A 22,655-nucleotide genomic window follows, 5' to 3' on the forward strand; every position below is an offset into this window, starting at 1 on the left:
AAAATGAACAAATTCCATACACAGTATATTATGTACTTATAAATGAAAATACAGTAATCTCCCCAGTATCTGATGTAATACAGCCAAAGGCACGTCCAGGAAGTGGGATCATCCGGATGCTGGGATCCTGCCTCCTGGACTGGTACTTATGGACCCTAACCAAGCCTAACTCAGAAAACCACCTACATTACTGTACATAACTCCTTACTGGACATGCATAGCACCTATTTAAGACCCTATTCACACAAATAAGGGACAGAAACCTTGAAATAAATGAAAAGGAACCAGAGAATGAGGAATTAGAAGTGAGTATGGAAAATATTTAGCAGTGTACAGGGTACTTACAATACGTCTGTGTCCGTTACGAAGATTAACTCGCCTCCTCTAAGGCTCTGGCAGTGGTGAAAATGCTCTTGAAGCACATACAGTAATCCAGTGTTGTGCTGCACTTAATCCTTTGCACTGTGAATTATAATTGTTTAACACTGCACATTCTGTCTTACTTGCGCCATGCCAGTTGCAACTACCAGTTTGCACTCTGCACTTAATCCTTTGCACTCTGAATTCTGCTTTCTTAACACTGCACAATCCTGTAAATTCCCATGTGGTCTAGTTGCGAGGTATTGTAATTTATTCACAAAAACGAGCATGTGCGGCATCCATGCAATAAGCGTCGTCAGGATGGTAGTTAGGCGGTAACTGGAAAAGGGAGAAAGCAAGGGGCTGTGCGTAAACACAGCTGGTTGGCACCGCGCGTCAAGTTCAAATTACGGTGGGGGGGGGGGATTCTTTTTTCCGTTTTTTGGCAATTTTGGGTTTCCAAAGGCCCGTGCCCAAAATGTCCAGACATTGGGGTGTCTGGTTACTGGGCATCTGGATATTAAAGAGATTACTGTATAATTATGAATGTCTTCCCTCTGTTTTATCTATAATTTGTATTCCTGGATCGAGGTGCTTTCTTTACGTTGGGTGGTTTAGGAAGAGGAAGAGGATGGTAATGGGTACAGTTTTTTTTTTTTTTTTTTTTTTTTTTTTTTTTTTTATACACTAACATTTGAGGGGAGCTAAAGACTGAAATCCACCCATGACTGATTTACGAGATGTACTGAATGTTTGAGTGGTTTAGAGGCTGGAGTAGGTCTATGTCAGAATCTCCCATACCTCCGTTCCTCTCCCCAAAATATTTGCAGTTTTCTACAAGTTGCACTGCATCAATGCCAGTGGCCACACTACAGAAAAACATTCGATGCCAGCGGCCACAGAAGGGTTAAGAATAACTTCATTTTGTGTTGGACTTTTTTTTTTACTTTTCATGTATGTTTTCTCTTGAATTTTTTTAAAAGTTTATGTTATAGCCATCAGATTGACTCTAGCTGATAGATGTTCTTTTTGTTCAACCCCAGTCGTAATATCTGTGACCAGCATATAATGTTTGGATTAGTGTTGGTTAGGTACAGTGTTAATGTGTTAATTTAGGTGTTAACTATCACAGGGCACAAGGACTACTCTCAGCCTCCAGTAGCATCATGATGAACCTTGGTGTTTTTTGGTTATGTCAGGATGGCTTGGCAATGGAGTGGTGTTGGTAGTGATGTTAATAGTGGTCTTGGTATTGATGGTAGAACTAGTTTTATGCATTAGACACCACAGATTCAGAGACAATACCCAGCCTTCAGTAACCTGTAGCCATGACAAGTTTATGGTGGTATGGTTAGGTTAGGATGGGTTAGTAATGGAATGGCATTTAAAATAGGTTATAATTATTATGGTGTTAGTAATGGTGTTAATACCAGTGTTACTTGTCACAAGACAAAAGGACTGTTCACAGCCTCCAGTAGCCCATAGCTGTGACCAGTGTGTGATGTTTGGAAATGTGAAAGGGTAGGTTAGTAGTGTACTAGTGTTAGTAGTTGTGTTAGTTTTGGTGTTATCACTGGGCACAAGACTGGATGCAGCCCCCAGTAGCCCATAACCATGACCAGCACATGGTGATTGGGAATAAGAAGGGGGTGGGTCAGTAATAGTTTGCTCATAGTAAAGTCATGATTATTGCTTTTGTTAGCTTTGGTGCTGATACTGGTGTTATTCATCACAGGACACAAAGACTGCTGGCAGCCTCCAGTAACCCATAGCCATGACCAGTGCATGGTGGTTGAGAATATGAATGGGTGGGTTAGTAATGGAGTGGTGTTAGCAATGTACTGGTTTCAGTAATGGTGTTAATTCTGGTGTTATCACAGGACACAAGGACTACTCCCAGCCTCCAGTAGCCCATAGCCGTGACCAGCGCGTGGTGGTTGGGAATGTCAAGGGGTGGGGTGGAAGCAATGGTAGGGGTAGCAGTGTGGTTGTGGGAGGCCAGGGCAGCAGCGGCAGCAGCAGCAGCAGTAGTCTTAGCTATGCGCACACATTGGGACGCACACATGTGTCTGCCACCCACCACTCCCCGTCCTCCCAGACGCATGGCCTATCCCCTGTATCTCAATTGGCTGTGAGCGGGTCCCTGGCCGGCATAGTTCCCACCCAGCCTGATGTCTACCGTGAGTACCGGCGAGGCGGCCCCCCACCCCAGGCTGCTGCTGCCGCTGCCGCTGCTGCACAGGTGTATGTGGCCACCACCCAGCCCACCTACCTGCCCTCATCCTTGCCTCAGACCCACACTGTCAACCCGTTCACACCAGGGTGAGTTATTGTGTTAATATATTCCTTTATCCTTTAATATATTAGTACATGGCCACCACCCAGCCCACACCTGTCCACATCCTGCCTCAGACCCACACCATCATTCCTTTCACACCAGGGTGTTATAATATATTGCCCCAATCCTTATGTCATTGAACATGGTGACCATCTTGTGCAGTATTCATGATAAGTGTGTGCATGAGAGATGTGGTATTGGAGGTAAACCGCAAAATAATGTTGAGTTTGTGTGTGCGGTGTGGTGGGGAGAGCATGTAGATTGTCAGGCATAAAAGGGTTTGTTTTGCTGCAGAATCTGTCGAGTGTGTGGAGGAGTTTTGTTATTTTGTGGACATGTTAATTGTTGGGGGTGATACTGGAGCTAGCTCTGTGGCAAGATTAAGGAGTGGATGGCAGAAGTTCAGGGAGCTCTTACCTCACCCAACACTGAGAGGGCTCTTCCTCCATGCTTAGGAATCTTTGTATGCAACTTGTGTTAGGAGTGTAATGCTGTATGGTAGTGAGATATGGTCAGTAAAGGAAGAGGATATTCGAAAGCCCAAACGTCCAGCAACGATAGTGATCAGATGAATGTGGATTGTGTCCTTGAATTCGCGGTTTGGGGGCTAGGATTGGGAATGAAGAGTTGAGTGAAAGGATGGGACAGGAATGTATTGGTGTTGTGATGAGAAGGGGTAGGTTGAGATGGTTTGTGCATGTTTAGAGGATGGAGGTTGACAGTTGGGCATGGAAAATGAAAAATGTAAACATTGGGGAGTAGGGTTGTGTGAGGCAGACCAAGAAAAACCTGGGATTAGGTCATAGAGTATGACCTCAACTGAATAAGGAGACTGCCAGAGATGAGTAGCATAAAGAGCTGCCATTAGGTGCCCAAGGCCGATGCATGCAAGAATTCTGGGGCCTTTATAAACACTACGATACAAAACCACCCACCTCGCCTGCTAGCCCTCATCCCTACCCAGACCCACACCATCAACTCTTTCACACCAGGGTGAGTTATATCACTTCTGTCCGTTTGTCTTTATACGTGGCCACTACCCAGCCCACCTACCTGCCAGCATCTCTCTCTCTCTCTCTCAACACACACACACACACACACACACACACACACACACACACACAGATTAGTTGGTATATCCGCATATGTTATAATTCATTTGACCTCATCTTGGCCTAGATATTCATCATTTTGCAGCATGCTTCATGTAACACGGCAGCAGAACAAAATTATGCTGTGGCATTACATTCCTTCCTTAGCTCTTCTCCATGGCTAGCTTATTCCATTTTAATCTTGTTACAACTGTAATCTCTGGTTACACTGAGTATTCAGGGTGGAGAGTTGTCAGTTTTAGGCCAGGTTAAAGTGAAAAGTGTAGATTAAGTTCAGCCATTAGTTATAGATACTGTGCCATCAGGCCTGTATGCTCCAGAGAAGGTATAATGGGATGGGCAGTTTGTTTTCGCTATATGAATGTCTGCCAGCAAACCACAGAATGGATAGACAGTAATTTTTGTCTTCCTGTATTTTTCTGTCCATGTAGCTTGTATGTCTCTGGGTGTCTTTCAGTTTACCTGTCAGTCATTTTCTGTCTCTGTTTATGAATCTTTCTCTCTTCCTTTCTTCTCCTTTAGGGGTGGCCAGAGACACATGATATCCGTGTTACCCTGTCGTCTGACATAAGCTTGCAATCCCTCCAACTCATGCAACCCTCATTTATCATCATCATCAGTTTCCATTTTATTAAATTATTATTATTATTATCCATCAATCCATCCATCATGTTGCCCCATGAGGAACATAGGAGCCCAGGGCTAGACAAGTTTTTCCTTACATTTAAGATGAGAGTGACCAGCCTCACTCATCCCAGAGTGGCATTACATGAGCAGTAAACCCCAACCACCCCTTGGATATAAACCTACAGAGGCTTAATCCAATTGGAGCACCTTAATTACCCACTAAACCATCAGGCGCCATAATATGGTTATATGGTTACCACCCAGCTTTGTTAATTGTTTCCTGGTGTACAAGAAACCATTTGGCATTTCACTCAGTGCAGAGTCATCCATAGGCAGAAGGAAGAGGATAGAGTGAAGGAAAGGAAGACAGAAGAGGAAGTGTAAAGTCACCCATAGGCAAAAGGATGAGGAAAGAATGAAGGAAAAAAAGACAGAAAAGGAAGGTAGGAAGAGAGGAAAGGGCAGACACCCAAAGCATCACCTTATTATTATTATTGTTTTGTTGTTTCAGAGGAGCATTACCACCACCAGCTCACCACAGCAGTGGGCGGACAGTGTTGGCGGCACCCCCAGCCCACCCTCTCCCTGCCCATATGCAGCCCACTGCTGTATTCCCCACCCATCCTCAGGTTGCCCCGCCATACAATGCCTACACTGCACTCTCACCTGCCAAGAGCCAGTACCAGAGCATTTGGTTTTCGGAGTAAAGGATGATTGTGCCCTGCCAGAGGATGACTACACCTGCCAAGAGTGATTACACCTTGTCAAGAATTATTACACCTTGCCATGAATGATTACACCCCCATCAAAGGATGATTGCACCCCATCAGAGGATGATTGCACCCCACCAAGGATAATTACACATCACCAGGAATGATTATACCCCAGCAAGAGCCAGTACCAGATTATACAGTTACCATAGTAAAGGATTACAGTGATATAATGCAGTTTATGTAGTAGTTACCGTATTATTTTGGGTTAACGTTATCTGGGATGAAAAGTAAATGCGTGAATTATAAGAAATGCATGCATTATTTAGCATTATTAAAGAAGAAATGTGCAGATTGTACAGCAATATTGAAGAGGAAATGCATGAATTATATAGCATTATTAAAGAAGAAATGCTTGAATTATATAGCATCATTTATAAAGAAATGCGGGAATTACACAAGCATTAGTAAGAAAGAAATCTGTGAATTATGTATCATTATCAGAGAAGAAACACGTGTAATTATACAGCATAGTTTAAGATGTACGTGAATTATGTAGCAATGTCAGAGAAGAAATGCATCAGTTATATACCGTAGCAATGTTAAAACAAGAAAAGTGTGAAATATCTTACAGGATTATCAGAGAGCAGAAGTAATTTATATGCATCATAGCAATGGCAAAATCTGTCAAGTGTGGCCTGTACTTGAGAAGCACACAAAGATTGATCAAAGCAAGTAATCAGTCATCGCAGTACTGTGTAACATCAGCTGTCATTTGCTGGGGAACAGTGCAACGATATTGGTAGATCCATCAAAGTGATTAAATAAACATTGCAAAGTAAGATTAAAAGTACAACAAGATTGATTGATCTGCTAAAACTCCCAAATAATCATTGCAACATAAGATCAAAGGTGCAACAAAATTAATGGATCCATTAAAGCATATAAGTAATAATTGTAATGTAACATTAATGGTGCAGTAAGATGAAACCATTCAAAAATGAGTAAGTAATCGCTGCAGTGTAACAACAACAATGCAGCAAGTAAGCCGAGTGCAGGCATGTGGTGGCTGCAACAAGGGTAGGGTGGGGTAGGGTAGGGTGGGGGTGGGGTGCTGTGCTTGCTCCTTTAACTCTTGCATAAATAATTTAAAAAACACCTATAATTATCCTCACCAGCACCCCATATAAAATAACCAAACCAACGCCTTGCCCATCTACGAGACTTCCGACCGACTCTCGAAGGAAAATTTTGGGGGAATTTGTTAGTTAATAATTTCTGTACAAGTATACGGAACTGAATATCATAATTGGTGCCAAGTGTTTGGAGGAACCGAGAAAAATGTTTATGAGAGTTGATAAGTAAGCATCTCTAGTGTCAAATATATCAGTAGGTGTGCAGTTAATAAATGTTCCCCTGTGATTTTACAATTGGGGGCCAACAGTTTTGGTTTTAAGCTTGTTTTATCATTATTATTTATCATTACTCATTATTTTCATTGTAATTATTATTATAATTATTCTCATTATTAGTATGGTAATAAGATGTTTGAGGCTGGAGGTGCGTGTGTACGGTATGTGTAGAACTAGTGCATGTGTGCGTGCGCGTGTGCACCACCTCACGGCGGTAACCACAGTCCTCCCACCATATTGTTCACCTCTGGACAACACTGTAGTTTCTTCATAATCCATTATATTATCATCAATATATTTTTTTTTAGTGAGACATGAGGTGCAAGGAATGGAAAATAATGAGGAGGGAGTGATGCTTCTTTGGATAATAATAACCTCCTTTGTTGCCTTCAAGGAAACCAATAATTTGCCTTTAAGGAAATAAGTTTGCCTTGCTACTACATTTTAGACTTTTTTAAGTTAGCCAAAGAAGTTATTGTTTGATTTTTGAGTTGGACTTGATATACCCATTATCAAGTGTGAGTTATTTTATGTTTCATGGTTGAACATACAGATGGCCCAATTATCTGTGAAGCTAGCCATTTATATAGGCTAAATAAGAGACTGTCAGTTTTGAAAGATTTTTACAGATGTATATTTATTTTGTGTTTTACCCAAGCATAAGCAAAGTATGTTTGATATGTTTTTAAGTAAGGGGAAAAATGGGCTTGACAAACGGTCTGTAGTAGACTTAATGTGTAGCACGAGTAGCATTGTGTTTATAGCTGAAATGGCCGCGGGAGCAGGCAGCCTTCACGTCAGGCCCCCCGTCTGGCTCCCCCCGACCCTAGTGCACGCAGGGGACAATGGGGTGGCCACTCGGGTGCAGAGACTCGCTTGGCCGCCAACCGCGTTTGGTGTTTGTCCACAAAGGTTTGTTTGATCTCTATTAACATATACGCTTTCTTGAACTTCTTCCCTATGTGTAAAGATGTTATTTATGTCTGGAGTGTGATATTACCTTCTCTTTATATCTTTGATGATGAATTCCTCTGCATTTTTTTTTCTCCCCCCCCCCCCTCCCCCTGACCAAGGTTGTCAGGAGCCAAAGAGGAGCGAATTAGCACTCAGTAAGGGCTGACTTGCCACCCCCCTTCCCCCATGCGCATGCCATCCTGTCAACCCCTTCACTCCCATAATGTATTTTTCATCTTTATCTTGCTTTTATGTGCTTGTTTTCACCTGATGGAACTTTGCTGCTCCCACAACTTGATTACCAAGTCATAGTTGGCATGAAATTCTGTGAGTCCTAGTTATGAAGTAGGAGTCGCATTGGTACCAGCCAAAGTGACTCTCCAGTCTGACTACGCTTGGGTATCAGTTACGTGTAAAGGGGTTAGAGATCTTTGCCAGGTTAAAACAAACACACTGTACCACAAGATGATTTTATTTGATGATTTTCTTCAACAGTAATGGTGAAGGATTTTACTAAGGATTATGTAATCAGTCTATCTAGTTCAGAAGGTCACTCCCCTGATGATTAGAGTGGTGAGGGCGAGAATGAAATAAAAAATATGTCACCGGATTGGAGGGGTTCAGGTGTCACTCTCCACTGCTCTTAGTCTTGGAAAATTGTCTTCACTGTGCTCACAATATGAACTGTCTTAAATGTGCTCACTATTGTTTTAGCTGCTCATGGTACAGTATTAGTCCCCCCCTCCCCCCAGAAGTTTTTTACGACATTTAGCAGTGACTCATGCTGATAGTGATTTTAGTCATTTTGTAGGGAATAGTGTTTAAGTTTTTAAGGTGAAATTTTGTTGAGCAATTGCAGAGAAAAAATATGTACAGTATATATGATTACTATGTGCATAATGCACTAGGTCTTGTTTTGTAAGTCACATGTTTCATGTCCTTTTCCTCCCCCCCCCCCCTCACCCTTCACAAGACCTTGGTAAATTAAGGAAGATTTGCTTATTAAAGTTTCACTGTTATTTGTGAACAGATTTACTAATTTGTCCACAATTTACATTGGAGGAGTGGTAACACAATTTACTGCAGTACTGTACATAGAAACTGTTAAAATGTTTTATTTTACAACCTGGTGACTTATAACAAGGATGGCTTTTATGGAATTAGAAGGCACAGCAATCTTGATGAGCAGTGAAAGTGGCAAGCAGTGTACTGGGTTTGTTTTCACCTGACAGAACTGGGCCAGTCCCACAACTTAATTCAAGGTCACCTGAAATTTGTTATGCCTTAGTTATGAGTTAGGAATGAGTCTCTTTGGTTATTAAACTCTGTCCACTTCAACTTAGCCTAAAATGACATCTTACAAACTTCAGTGCTGAGCTGTAACAAGAGATTAACAAGAATATAGTAGTAACAAAGAAGTGTTGTGGAAAAGATACAGAGTTGTGGTACTGTCACACTCTGCCATTGAACTGTAAATGGACTTAGCAGTCGAACATAGTGCTAGTCACAGAGAAGTGTTGTTGAAAGAATGCAGAGCCATACCATTATTTAATTCTCCCATTATGCTGTAGGAATTAAGCTGCCAAAGGACATAAATCTCTGCCATAGCATTGTCTAATTCAGCCATTGAAGTATGGGAAACAAGCTGCAAAAGGATGGAAATAGCCAGCAAGTTAAGGTGGAGGAAATGTGGTCAAATGAAGCCTCAGTCTGACTACACATGGCCATCAGCTGAGTAGACAGGGGGTTAGGGATCTTAGTCAGGTTAGAACAATGCACTGCATCACAGGAGGGGAGGGGGTGCGGCTGTGCCCTGCTTAAACTTGGACCATCCTGGGTGTAGGTGGAGCACTCTGGTTGCCCCACCCAGCTACTGGAAGCCCCTGCCCAGCACCCAGTGTGGTAGCATCAATTCCCAAGGTCGTCTTAAGGTTATAATGAGCCAAGTAGGATGGGGACCTCAACACTACTTCTTTCATAAGTAATGGCCCAAAACTTGCTTTGCTGATATTTTTATTTTATTATTATTATTATAGTGAATATTATCTATAGAAGGATGTACAGTAATTAAACAATTAGAATGGGACCTCACACTGTCCTTTCTTAAGTAAGGGCCCAAAACTTGCTTCACGGCAGTTATTATTATTATTATTTTATTTTATTTTTTATTATTATTATTATTATAATACGTATGGTTTCTTCGTTAAATGCAGTGTGGAAGGGGAGCTTTAGTCAGTTTGAGTCAAATTTAAGTGGTTCGTAGTTTTGTTAGGACTTTGATTTCAGGCTTAATATTTGTATTACTAGTTAGTAGCTATTTCTTGCATCTGGAATTAAAGTCCATCATGGAAGAGCACAGATTGCTCTTTGGGATATTAGGTTTAATTGTTATAATCAGAGCTTTGGTGGCTGGGTGTTTAGCGTACTCACTTCGTGATGCATGCACCCCAAGTCCAAGGTTTGCATTACTTGTGTGTTGTCATAGTGTGCAAGGTTATGGTACTGTGTATGTGTTGATTGATGGGTATTTAATTGTTAAGTTATGAATGCAAATAATATTGGACATAGGACTTAAAGTTGCCAGACATATTTTAATCCAGTGTTCTGGTTTGGTTTTGGTTTAGCTTAGTTGTAATAATTTTTAAAGTGGTATAGAGTACTGTATTATATGGTTAGGAAGAGTACAATTTTAGCTAATGCTCGAATTTTCACCCGGTAGGATATTTGTTTACTCCCAATGCCTGCGCCTTAGTAAGTCTGAAACTTGGCCAATTAAAACTCCAACAGACACTTTATTTTCTACTGTTGCCCTTTTATCCCTGAATACAAGCCATTCTCTCTCTCTCTCTCTCTAACATATTTTTCCTACCTCCAGATGATTTTATTAACTCTGGAGAGACCATTTGTATTGATAGCATTGCAAAAGGCTGCATTAGTTTCTTTGAAACCTGTTATCTCTCCCTAGGTGGAATAAAATAATCGGGAAGTAGCAAGAATGTGATTACAAATACCTGGATATCATTGGATGGAAGAAAGTAGTGGTCCAAAAGTTGGCCCATTGCAAAGAGGGGTATTGTGTTTCCACCTGCTGTATGTGTGTGAGTCTATATATTTATACACACACACACACAGTACAGTATATGAAATAGTCCGATAGTTGGCCCATTACTAATCCGAGAGACAGATCTTTGGGAAGTTGTTCACAATCTCGTCAATTTGGTCCAGTAGTGATTATTATTAGTATTTCTGGTGCCCCCCTTTAATTGGCACCTCCATAACAGCCCTACACATGTGATGTTTGTATTTAGAGTGCCTAAGCTCTAGTATTTTAGAATATGTGACTCTTGGACATCATTGCCACCAGGCTGCTCCTATAGTCACTTTGTTTTCACCTGACAAACTGGCTCCATTCCCATGACCTGAATGCTGAGTCATAGTTGGTTACTTGAAATTCATTGAGCCCTAGTTATGAGGTAGGAATGAGTCTCCTTGATTGCTGTAGTTAGTTAGTTTTTGTCAAACAGAACTTGGTCACTAACACAACTGGAATGCCAAGTTGTGGTTGCATAAAATTTGATAATCCTTAATTATAATTTAATGTGTCTCCTTGGTTATCAGTTAAATTCACCCATACAAAATCCTTAGTTAAAATGTAGGAATGTGTCTCCTTTGTCAGCAGTTAAGTCCACCATTCAATCTGACAATGGTTGGCCGTCAGCTAAGGTGAAAGGAGTTAGGGATCATTTGTAAGGTCTAATACTAAATTGCCAACATATTAACTCTTCAATCTGACAACAGTTGGCTGTGAGTCAAGGAGAAAGAGGTTCGGCATTTTGGATAAGTTAGAGTAAATGCATTATTCTTGGCCATCAATGGAACTGAAAGGGGATGGGATTCCTTGTCAGGTCAGAGTAAATGCGCTATAGCAGTACTAACAGCAGCTGGGGTGCAAGTATGTCGGAGAGTGACAGTGTAAGAAGTAACGTGACATTGTTGCCCAACATTAGTTTAACCCTCACAACAAAACACTTATATAAGAGTTCACGGTGGTATTACACTTGTGTGGTAGTACCGGGATGTACACTTGCGTAGTACAGTACACAAAGAATATAAGTGTACGTATCTATATTTTTCTTGAGACTGTACATATAATTATGAGTGTAATATTTTGGGTCAGTTAGGGTATTGTAAAGACTTTGTAAGATATAAATTGTCATGTGTTTAATTATAATAATAGGTGACACAAGTATCCTATATAACTAAATGTTTCTCAACATTCTTTGTTAGTATTTGGTAGGAAAGAAAAATTAACATGTTTAATTGTCAGTGCTTAACAATTAAATTTCTGCCCCTGTCTTGATACTAGAGTTTCCTGAATTATTATTATGGTAGTTTAGGAAGCAGTTATGACTTTTTACAACTTAAGAATGTCTTTTTCAAATGACTTTGCTAAGTGTTTAAGGGTGTCAGGCACATGGAGTCGTATTTATTAAGAATCCTAACCCGTTTTTATGGTAAGTGAGTGTCCCTAGCTTTTAATTATCATCGGGAAGACAGTCGTATTCTTTATCATTCACCTCGATATTCTAGTTTGGTTGTCTGGTGTTTGGTAGGTGACTGAGTGACATTGTGTGTGTATGTATACTGTATATATATATATATATATATATATATATATATATATATATATATATATATATATATATATATATATATATATATATATATATATATATATATATATACTGATATATATATATATATATATATATATATATATATATATATATATATATATAATATATATATACATATATATATATATATATATATATATATATATATATATATATATATATATATATATATATATATATATGTAAACACATATATATATATATTCACTCTAATTTGGTTGTTCAGTGTTTGGTAGATGTATGGCTAAAGGCAGACATACCGTATATACAATCTTAAACACGACTTAAGCATAGGAGAGTTGGTAAATACGACCCGTGTTCACTGTATTGCCTGGTAAATGCAACTGGATGTTAACTTTTGACTGCTCCTCTTGGCACCATCACCACTACTACGACTATGGAAAGTTTCACTACTACTATGGAAAGTTTCACGGTCATGTTTCATAGCAGCATTCTTGTGCATTTTTAGAGATCCAAGTTGTATTTTCCACATGCAAGCAGCTGGTTTGTTTTCACCTGACGACAAAACTGGGCCACTCCCACAACTTTAATACGAGTTGAGGTTGTATGAAATTTGACAGGCCTTAGTTATGAGGTAGGAATGAGTGTCCTTGGTTACCAGTTAAATTGACCCTCCAGTTTGACTACACTTAGCTGTCTTCTTAGCTAAAAACGGAGTTAGGTATCTTCGTCAGGTCAGAAGAAATGCACTATGCTCTTTTCTCTTTAACTTGGCCTACAATTGCCATATCTCCATCTTGAATGCTCAGTTATATAATAAATTTGCACTGGAGTAAGGCATTGGTCACAAAGAAGTGCTATGTGTAGGATGTTTAGCCGTAGCATCATTTTGATCTGCCACTGAGCTGAATAATGTAAACTGAAAAGGAAGAAAATCCAGGCCAAGTTAAGGTGAAAGGATTATAGCTACAGTGAACAAGATGCCAAGATGCCCCACCTTGCTGATAAAGATGGGCTGCCACCTTCTCAATTTTCCATGTGCTCTCCACTATGTGATTTTGAAGGCCTCTCGTGTCCAATTTTTTGCTGAGCTGTAGTTTTAAAAGTGAAACACTGGTTTGTGTATTTTCTCCTGTTTTTCTGTTTGTTGTATTTGTGGTGGTATGGTTGTTAGCATAACCCGACACACCACTTGTTTAACCCCATCACTCCCATGGTGTATTTTTGTGTGTTTATTTTTGCATTTTCCAGGCAGTTATAATCAGCTTTGTGGAGACTTTGAACTGGAGAGGTTAGATATTGCCTTCATTTATCCCTGCACAACAAGCAGTCTCCCAGAAGCTCATTGAATGTGTGTCTGTTGGACCAAAGACTGAATTTAACCTTTTCCTGCAGGCCATCCTACGCCTTTTGGGAGGTCAGGAGAGAAAGTTGAGGGATGTTGTGAAGCTGGGTAGTACAGCCATTTGGTTATATCAGTGCAGTCACTTGAAGGGGTTTGAATCGAGGTAACATCCTTTTTTCTCTGTTCTTGGTGGTTGTGGAGGATTTAGATTGTAAAAAGCCACATTGTTTCATTGTTTTGATCCCAGGCTTATCTGCATGTGGACCCAGTGACTGCAGGCTAAAGCTGCCCTTTTCCTTCAGTTCACCATCCCCCTTGTGAGGCATAAGGAAGAGAGGTCAGGGACATTCGTATACGTAGGCAGCTCCACTGCCTGAAGGTATCACTTTCCAGCACCTCTTGTATTGAAGGGGTTTATGAAGTCTGGATCTATCCTCTCCATGTCTAAAACTCTCATAAGCTGAATAGAATTGCCTGGAGAGTGAAAAATAAAATAAAAAAAATTGGTCATGGGCCAGAACAGGTTACTCATTTCTCACATCTTGAGCTAGGATTTGTACAGTGAAGTCCTCTTTATAAGATTTAGTTTTTAACAGTTTTTTGCTATTATGTTCTCAGTATGTTAGAAAAAAATACCCTTTGAAGTATCATTGTTATTTGTGAAACTGATTAGCTAGTCTCATTGTTATCAGTGAGATTGATTTGCCAGTTTCATTGTTCCCTGTGAAACTGAGATGCCAATTTCATTTTTACCCATGAACCCAATTCACAGTACCAGCTGAATATGGAAAAAGAAATTCATTGACATTTTTTTAATCTATCACCCTTTGCTTATAATGAGGATGGCTGTGATGCCACTTTGAATAGTATTTTTGGGTAAGACAAGTGCACTCATCCCTTCAGTCCCATGATGTATCTGTTGTTTGACATGTTACCTTCAGATGGTTTTAGTCAAGTTTGGGAAAGTCAATTGCACTCATTATGATACTAAAGGCTAGGTACTGGAGAGGTTTGCCTTCATGTGGTGGTACTGATATAGCCCGGTGACCCTACTGCCTGGCTACCTCTCCCTGTCACCTGAAAATGGAGGATGGCAGAAGAATGATGACTATAGAAGAATGGTGACTTCAGCCTGCAGTCCACAAGATTCACATTTCACGAGCTTTGGGCCATAGCAACAACAACAACAAAACAGTAATAACAGCAAAACAACAAGAACAAGACAATAACTGCAAAACAACAACTAAAGGCTCCATCTAACGCCTCCAGTATGAAAATTCTCTCCTGTGCTGAATAGAGTATGTGAGTGTGGTGGCGGCAATAATGAAACGCACAGTACATGATGGGTTTGAAGGTGTGGACAAAACCACTGGCAAAGGTTCGCCTACAGAATCCAGGTATTAGTTCCTTAGTTTGCTAGAATGTTGTCATACCATATGCAGTATACTAGGATAGTTTGTGGAGGGACTTCCTTTTTTTTTTTTTTTTTTTTTTTTTTTTTTTTTAAAGGGCTGTGTTCTGGTCTAGGAGGCTGCCTAGTGCTTCTTCCATACTAGTGTATTGGAGGCTCCACAGTGTCCTTCAAAGGAACACAATGTCTTGTCATGATGAAGAAGCACGTACATCCCGGTGATCAGTAACTTGCCATCTTCCTTGATGTGGCCCCATATTCATTTAGACATGAACCCAGTGGATTGTAAGCAGATGTTGCCCTTCTCCTATAGTCCATCATCTTCATTTCAGGGGATAGGGAGGTAGGTGAAGGAAGTCTTTATAACTAGGCAGCTCCACAACCGGTTAAGTAGTGCCATGATGAGAAGGCATCCCTCCCCAGCACCACTTCTTCCAGACCAGTTAATCTCTGTATCTGGTACTGTTATGTATTCTTTTATAATCATGCATTCTGTGTTAGTTTAAAAAAGGATACAATTAACTTGTGACTGAATAATATACTCTCAGTAAGTTAGAAGTACTAGAAAGGCTCCTAACCTGACCAGAGTATGGACCTTAGTACTGTATTATTTTTATCATCATTATTCCTATTGTATAATGACCACTCTGGACTTCAGCCCTTGGTTATTTGATGGTCTACTTCATCTGATTGTATAAGGTATTGTATATTAGTAATTGTATTTACTATTGGGGATATATGGTACAATACAAGAGTCCATTCGTGCCTGATGCCTCTCTCGTCATTGGAGTCACAGATGCTTGGATGTGATGTAATGGACAGACGTGTACACTTCCCCCCCCCCCCTTTTTTTTTTTTTTTTTTTTTTTTTTTTTTCAGGTGTCATGTAATTTACTCACTCACAAATAACATATCTACACATAATGAAGACCCATCTGTCTGATTGACTGAAATACCTTTGTAGTGTCCCAAAGCATCACCAGACATTAGAATCTTCTTGGTTAGTGTGTATATTCAGGTGATGTAGTATCCAGTTTTATGTCATCCCAGAATAGGACTTAAAAATGTTGTATTATGTGTTGGTTTACTTACCCATGAATAAATGAAACCACCAAAATCATAACCACAAAATAGGACTGTTACCACCCATGGAGGGATGACGATATGCACCTTTGTCCACTATATCACCTTTGAATGTCTGTGAATCCGGTGGTGAAAGAGATGCAGGAGAAGCAAACAGACTTTTGTAGCTGACTGTACAATTAGCCACAACTGTGAAGTTCTGTAGAGAAATACGTTTGTTAGAAGTGTACAATTTATTCCTGTGTAATACATTAATTTTGTTGGGATATATTTCCCTTGTAACCTCAAGCCTTACCACATTTATTTTATATAATCCTTAAAAGCATTATAGCAGTGCTTGTGTATATGACCTGTGCTATGTGTATCCCGTCTTTTGAGTTTTGGGTGTGTTGGTTTTATCATTATTATTTTAATACACAAATTTGTTGCACTTGTAGCTCAATTAATATGACATGTTTGCTATATGTTGTAGTCTCTTATACTGTACTTTGACCCTATCAGTCTGGTGATATATAAAGTTTATTCTTGCTACAAATGGACAATTTTTATTCAAGTTTGGAAGGATCTCTGATAGTGAAGGTGTTAAATTCAGGCTGTATCTAAGCCCCTTCAGTTTAAAGTCTCTCCTAAGGTAAAGCCTTTGAGAGTAGCAAGAATGTAATAATAAACCCATCATCAGAGTGAAGTGATCCAAGGTAGTTTTAAGCTACCTGGCAATTGCTTTTCCTTTAAGTTCATAATGTGATGTACAGTATTCTTGCAGTGTAAAGGTGAACTGTGTTATCTCGTGGGTCTTGAAGGAGATATACCAAGTTGGAGTTATGTCATCTTTATTATGTTCCTTTTTAGCTGTTATTTCCTCTTTGAATATCAGATGCTGGAGAAGGACACCTTCATGCGGTGGTACTGGTGTCACTGGGCATAGAGACATTCCTCAGCTCCTTCTTTGAAAGGAGGATGGTGGGCTGTGAAAGAGAGTCAGCTTCAGCGTGCAGTCCACTTATTCACATTCATCTCTGTCTACCAAAAGAAGGCTGATGGTAGATTGTGGAAGAAAAGCAGCTGCAGCCTGCAATCAACCAAGTTGCTTTTGGATGAGCCTGGGGTCACAGCAGCAGCAACCACAGTTTACAGAAAAACTACCATATAAAGTTTCCCTGATAACAAAACAGCTGATGGGCCAGCTCATCCAACCTGCTGCACCAAGTGGATGTATTTAAAAAAAAAAAAAAAAAATGTAATGCATCCTAATTTAACAAGGTGTGTGCATGCACACACACATACACACACACACACTGGATGTAGGTATCATAACACCTCTTCATTTCCGGTTTAATATGGATGTTGCGCATCAGCATTATCTTGTTTGTTACTGATGCAAGCCACACTGATATTAAATCCAAACCCAGTGGACTGCTGGCTGAAATTGCCTGTCTCCAGCAGTCTACCATCCCCCTTCAAGGGAGTAGGGAGTAGGGAGTGAGTCCAGGAATGTTTGAATATCCTGACTTACACAATACATGAAGGCATCGATTCATCAGTTGTATGTTATTGATACTGTAAGTAAAAGGGAACTTCAGTCAACTTTTTAGGTAGCAATGAAGCTTTAACAGTGTTTCTTCAATTTAATGAGGACTTAATATAAAATAAAAAGATGTCAAAAAATGCTACTTATAAGAAGATGCACCTGAACATCGTATCAATAGTGGGTGGTGCTTGTGTTGAGATGCAAATGTGGTTTTTTGTGCACTCCAGTTTGGGTTGGTGCTGTGTTGTGTGCTGCCTTGTTTCATCCTTTTAACTCCTTTAGACCAGTGATTTGCTCAGGTTTGTTCTCACTACAGTCAGCTCTCCATATTTTCAAAGTGTATTGCAGACCTGCCCATGAATGATGAAAACGCTTGAATTGGGGGGGCCGCCCCCCCCCCCCCAAAAAAAAAAAAAAAAAAAAAAAAAAAACTCTGGAGTTTTAACTGTGTGATTGCATAAAGTCACTTTGCGGCACACAAGTCATCATCAAACGTTAGAATCTACAGTACTTGCTTGAAGTTTATTTTGAGATGGTTTAAAGGTTGATTTCAAAATGCACTTTAACCATTGATTTTGAGGTAACATTAAACATGTGAATAAAGTAACTAAATTTGCAAATAAAAGAATGCGGTAATATGGAGGAGTGACTGCATCTAAAGAAAATTTTATTCAGCTTTGGAAAGACCTCTCCTTTTCAAGGGGTTAATGAACACTAAATCCTTTCTCTTTAGTTTGAAAAATCTCAGAATAAATCTTCCAGTGATACAAATAATACCACACAGAAAGTCTTCATTGTATGCTACCTTTTTTTATGTTCCTTTTTGCTATGAGCCCACAGTAAGGTGAATGAAAACTGTTAATCCCTAGAATCCATTAACATCTTTTATCAATTTATGGTTGCTGTTGCCAGAAGTCTTTATTCAGCTTTGGAGAGACCTCTTGTAGTGAAGGGGAAAATGAAGGCTGTAGCTAACCTCTCCAGTTCAGGAAGTCTCTCCTAAGCTGAATAATTATGTCTAAAGGTGGCAAGAACAATATGAAAAATGCATAATTGGAGTGAAGGACTGGAAGTTCCATTGCAACCTGTAAAGTTGATTTGCTGTTTTTTTTTTTCTTCAGTTTACCAGACCAGGTGTATGAAAAGTTTTGGTGTTATTTTTAATGTCATTTTGACCCAGCTTCATCTGGACGTGAAGCCAGTGGACTGCAGACTGATTTTGACTTTTTCTTGAAGTCTGCCATTTTCTTTTGTGGGAATTGGGAAGGAGTTGAGGGGTGCTTGTATAGGTGGACAGAGAAAGTTCCTAATTATGCCAGTGCCACTGAGTGAGATATCCTTCTTCACTACCTTTAGCACATCATTAGCATATAATGAAGACTTACTGTGTAAGGTGTGTCATTAGAATGAAGGGCTGAATGAAACCCCACTTCATCAAGATGTGTAGTTACAGACTGCTAGAAAGAGGGAGGGAGGGGGTGGGAAAGGACAGCTTATGTTCTTGTAACATCTATCACACTGACCCAATTGAAAACATGGCTTCCTAGAATTGTTTGTGTTAATAGCAAAGTCTGTTGGTGTAGTAGGTTAAGACACACCATCTGGATGTGTCCTGTAGAGATGTACATCTAAGGGATTGTTGGGCTTTACTGTTTGCATAATGTCACTTGGCGGCCGGTGACTGGCCACTTGCCTTAAATGTCTGGATTAGTAACTTAGCCCTGGGTCCCTATGCTCTTGATGGAGTGGATGGTAGATAGAATAGTGCTTTTGATGTGATGTGAGACACCACAGTACAGCACAGTTTTTTCCTCTCTGCCTATGAACTTTCGAGTAACAGACTTATCTTGATACAGCAGCAACAGAATGTGAGTTTCAACTGGGTTCATAATGTTCTAATGATTTTAACACATTTGTCCTTAGGTAATCATGAACTTTAACTTATAAACTTTTCGAGTCATAAACCAACCCTTGGTTCTAATTAATCCCTTCATTCTGGTGATGTATATTTAATTTTTGCCATCACTAAATGCTACTATATAAGTTCAGGATAGACTTATGGACCTGATGAGGGGTTAGAAATAGCTTTTATTAATCTCCTGAAACACAAGAGGTCACGCATAACATGAATAAAATATTTTGAAGATATCGAGACTAAAAATAGACATCACTGGTCCAAATAGGAGTTCATAAGTAAGGAAATGACTAAGAGAAGTTGATCATCTGATACTGTACCCTATTCATTTATGGGAGATATCTTGGCAGACTGAACAACACTAATGATTGGTGAATATGTGCTGGGAGTGTGTCGTGGAGCTTTTCATCCTAGTTTCTAATTTACAGCAATACTACTTTCAGAGTTGGTCTTCCTTGCCTTTAAAAAAATAATTGATTTAAACTGGCTTTTCAGAACTTCACTGCTGAATAACAGTTTTTTACTTTTCTTTGGCAGCAGTATTATTTCCAAGTGCTAATTTTTACTTCCTTTGCCTTAATATTATAAATTTAAAGTGGCTCTGCATGTTAGCAATAATTTTCATTTGTAATGAGAAAAGTGTAATGTGGTGGTTGTTGTTGTGGCCCTAGGCTTGTCCAAAGATGAACCTGGTGAACTGCAGGCCAGAGATGCCCTTCTCTTGCAGTTCATCATCCTTTTTGGGGGGGATAGTTGAGGGACATTTGTATAACCAGATAATGAAGCCAGTTGGTCATATCAGTGCCAGCATGTGAAGGTGTCCCTTTCAGTGCTAGTGGAAATGTTTTATGGTAAATATACAGACTGGCTTGATATCCAGGTAGAACACCAACCTCTTAGCATCAGTTGGCTCTGGAGTAAGTATTTATAAAGGACCTTAACCAGTTTACAGGATTTACAAGGCTCAGAATTATTTTGCTTTTCATAATTTTTCACACTATTATTACTTGTATTGTAAAATGATTGTGATGTGTTTAGTAGCTGTGTTTGAAGTCGTGTATTTACAAGCAATCTTAAACACAAGTTAACTTATTACAGATTGCTGTATTTTTCACAGTTTGTCACTTTAATATTCTAACAAAGAAGGCTGTAACTGCATTAAACTTAGAAGTGTATAAATATGGACCCAGATATCTAAGCTCAGTGAATAAGGTATAGTACAGTATTGGGTCTTAGGTCCAGACTGGCATGGGTCTTAAGTTCAGGACCAGTATTCTCTTCAGTTCAGAATACATTCTTACACCTTAGCAATCTGCTTTGTATATTACACTTTGATATTCTCTTCTACTTATTTCATACCCATAGAATACTGAAATAGTTTGCAGAAATAGCACCAAATAGAATTTTAACATGACAGATGTGGAGATAAACTGGTTAGTAAGAATGCTGGGAAGTCCCCTAAGCTGTTGAGAATACTTGAGTCAGAATCTCGTACATATTTACAAATGATTGCTTGTCATAACTATGATCCTGTTATTCAGGAAGGACAAAGCTAGGAGAGTATAGAATCTTCCAATACCTGTAGTTCCTCCCAAAAAAACAAACAAAAATAAAGGTTATGACAAGTTGATCATAAATATGTCCGAGAATCCCACCCATGGATTAGGAGTGTTATGGATACAGGCCCAGATATCTCAAGTCATTGGACACAGTAAGCAGTAGTGTTGGGATTCTGGGTCTCATCAACCTTGGTTCACCTACCACTTGGGGTTGAATTTCATGCCACTTATGGTGTGTGGGGAAAATAATTTAACCATATCAATCCAATGATGTGTTTTTTATTTGTCTTGCTTTTTCCTGGTGTTTTTTTCAGCATAGGAGAGACTTCTATAACTGGAGGAGTTACATGTAGAATTCAAATTATTAACCCTCTTCACTACTAGAGGTTGTCCAAAGTTGAATAAAGTAATCTTGTGGTAGCTTAATTAAAATAAGAGTCACATCATTGGAGTGAATGGATTAGAATATGGTAAAGCAAGAGGTACATATTCCCTTTACAAGCTACATAGATTATAATTACCAAAGACTTTCTTTTTCATTTTAGTTTTTCATTATATCATCTTTCAAAATGTATGACTTACTTTTCATTGTATTTTTTAAAATTATATATCAATTTTTCAAAATATTAATATTATAACTGGGTATTTTTCACACTAGAATGGTAGTACATATCACTTAAAAACAAATCAATGTATTGGGATTTATGCAGTTTGGTGAATGCTATAGGCTGAAGCATTCTTCCCTTCAGAAGTTGTGCCATTCATTGCCTGTAACAAAGGGAAAAAAAATAAAAGTCACCAGCCTCACCTACAGATTGCCAGTCCCTTTTTAAACACACAGTTGGTCCTCCATATATGCAGGGGAAATGTTAAAAGCTTCCCCACACATAATAAATATCTGCAAGTACAGTAATTGGTCCTCTCCAAAACAGCTTCTGTGGTCATGATTTAATTGTGATTGTCTGGAAGTCCTTTGCAGAGTCATCAGATGAGAAAACTGACATGCTTAAAGTTTATTTTGAGTTGGTTTATTAGACTGCAGGTGGCAAGGCTGCAAATATGTAGGGCTGACTGTATTGAGAGGGAGAGAGTCTGATTACCTGAGCACATGTTTGATTTGTGTTGATATATATATATATATATATATTGGGGGTGGGGGTTGGGGTTGGGGATCTTTTTGGTAAAACTGAACGTTATGTAGTGATTTTTTGTGTGGTATGATATGTCCCTTTTTCTATGATGATAGTGCAGTAATGAGATTATAAACTTGGATATGGTTGATGGAGTCATAGATGCTGTCAAAGGTTTGCTGTCAGTTCCCAGCTGGCTATGGCAATGAAAAGTAATATGAACCAGACAACAAAAGAATATGTGAAGGAAGGATACTCTCTGATGTTGGTTTTGATATACAAGCAATATGAATCATACAGCAAATAAATAAAAGGAAAGATGCTGTACTCATTGCTGTTAATTCAGATATAATAGCATTATGAATCACACAATAAGAGTATGAGAAGGAGGGATACTCTGATGTTTGAGGAGGAATGAGAACTATGCAGTGCCAGTAGGGTAATATCACTAAACTTTTGCTGATGACAACACAAAAGGGACTGTGTGAAGTACTGTACTGAAGCTCTCCTTAT

At 39.3% G+C, this 22,655-nt stretch overlaps 1 protein-coding gene across 1 annotated transcript in view; it reads left to right on the plus strand.

The window, feature by feature from the left end:
- Positions 1–5,194, plus strand: part of Hipk (Homeodomain interacting protein kinase) — a 35,738-nt gene extending 30,544 nt beyond the window's left edge. Inside the window, exons 19-20 of the mRNA XM_080271395.1 lie at positions 2,241–2,682; positions 4,949–5,194. Of these exons, the coding sequence (XP_080127521.1) occupies positions 2,241–2,682; positions 4,949–5,144 (638 nt within the window). The 3' untranslated portion in view covers positions 5,145–5,194. The remainder of the gene's footprint in view (positions 1–2,240; positions 2,683–4,948) is intronic.
- The last annotated feature ends 17,461 nt before the right edge of the window (positions 5,195–22,655 follow it).

This window comes from Coenobita brevimanus, chromosome 46 (genome assembly GCF_032717465.1).
Source record: "Coenobita brevimanus isolate Jiangsu-jjx chromosome 46, ASM3271746v2, whole genome shotgun sequence".
Taxonomy (NCBI): Eukaryota; Metazoa; Arthropoda; class Malacostraca; order Decapoda; family Coenobitidae; genus Coenobita; species Coenobita brevimanus.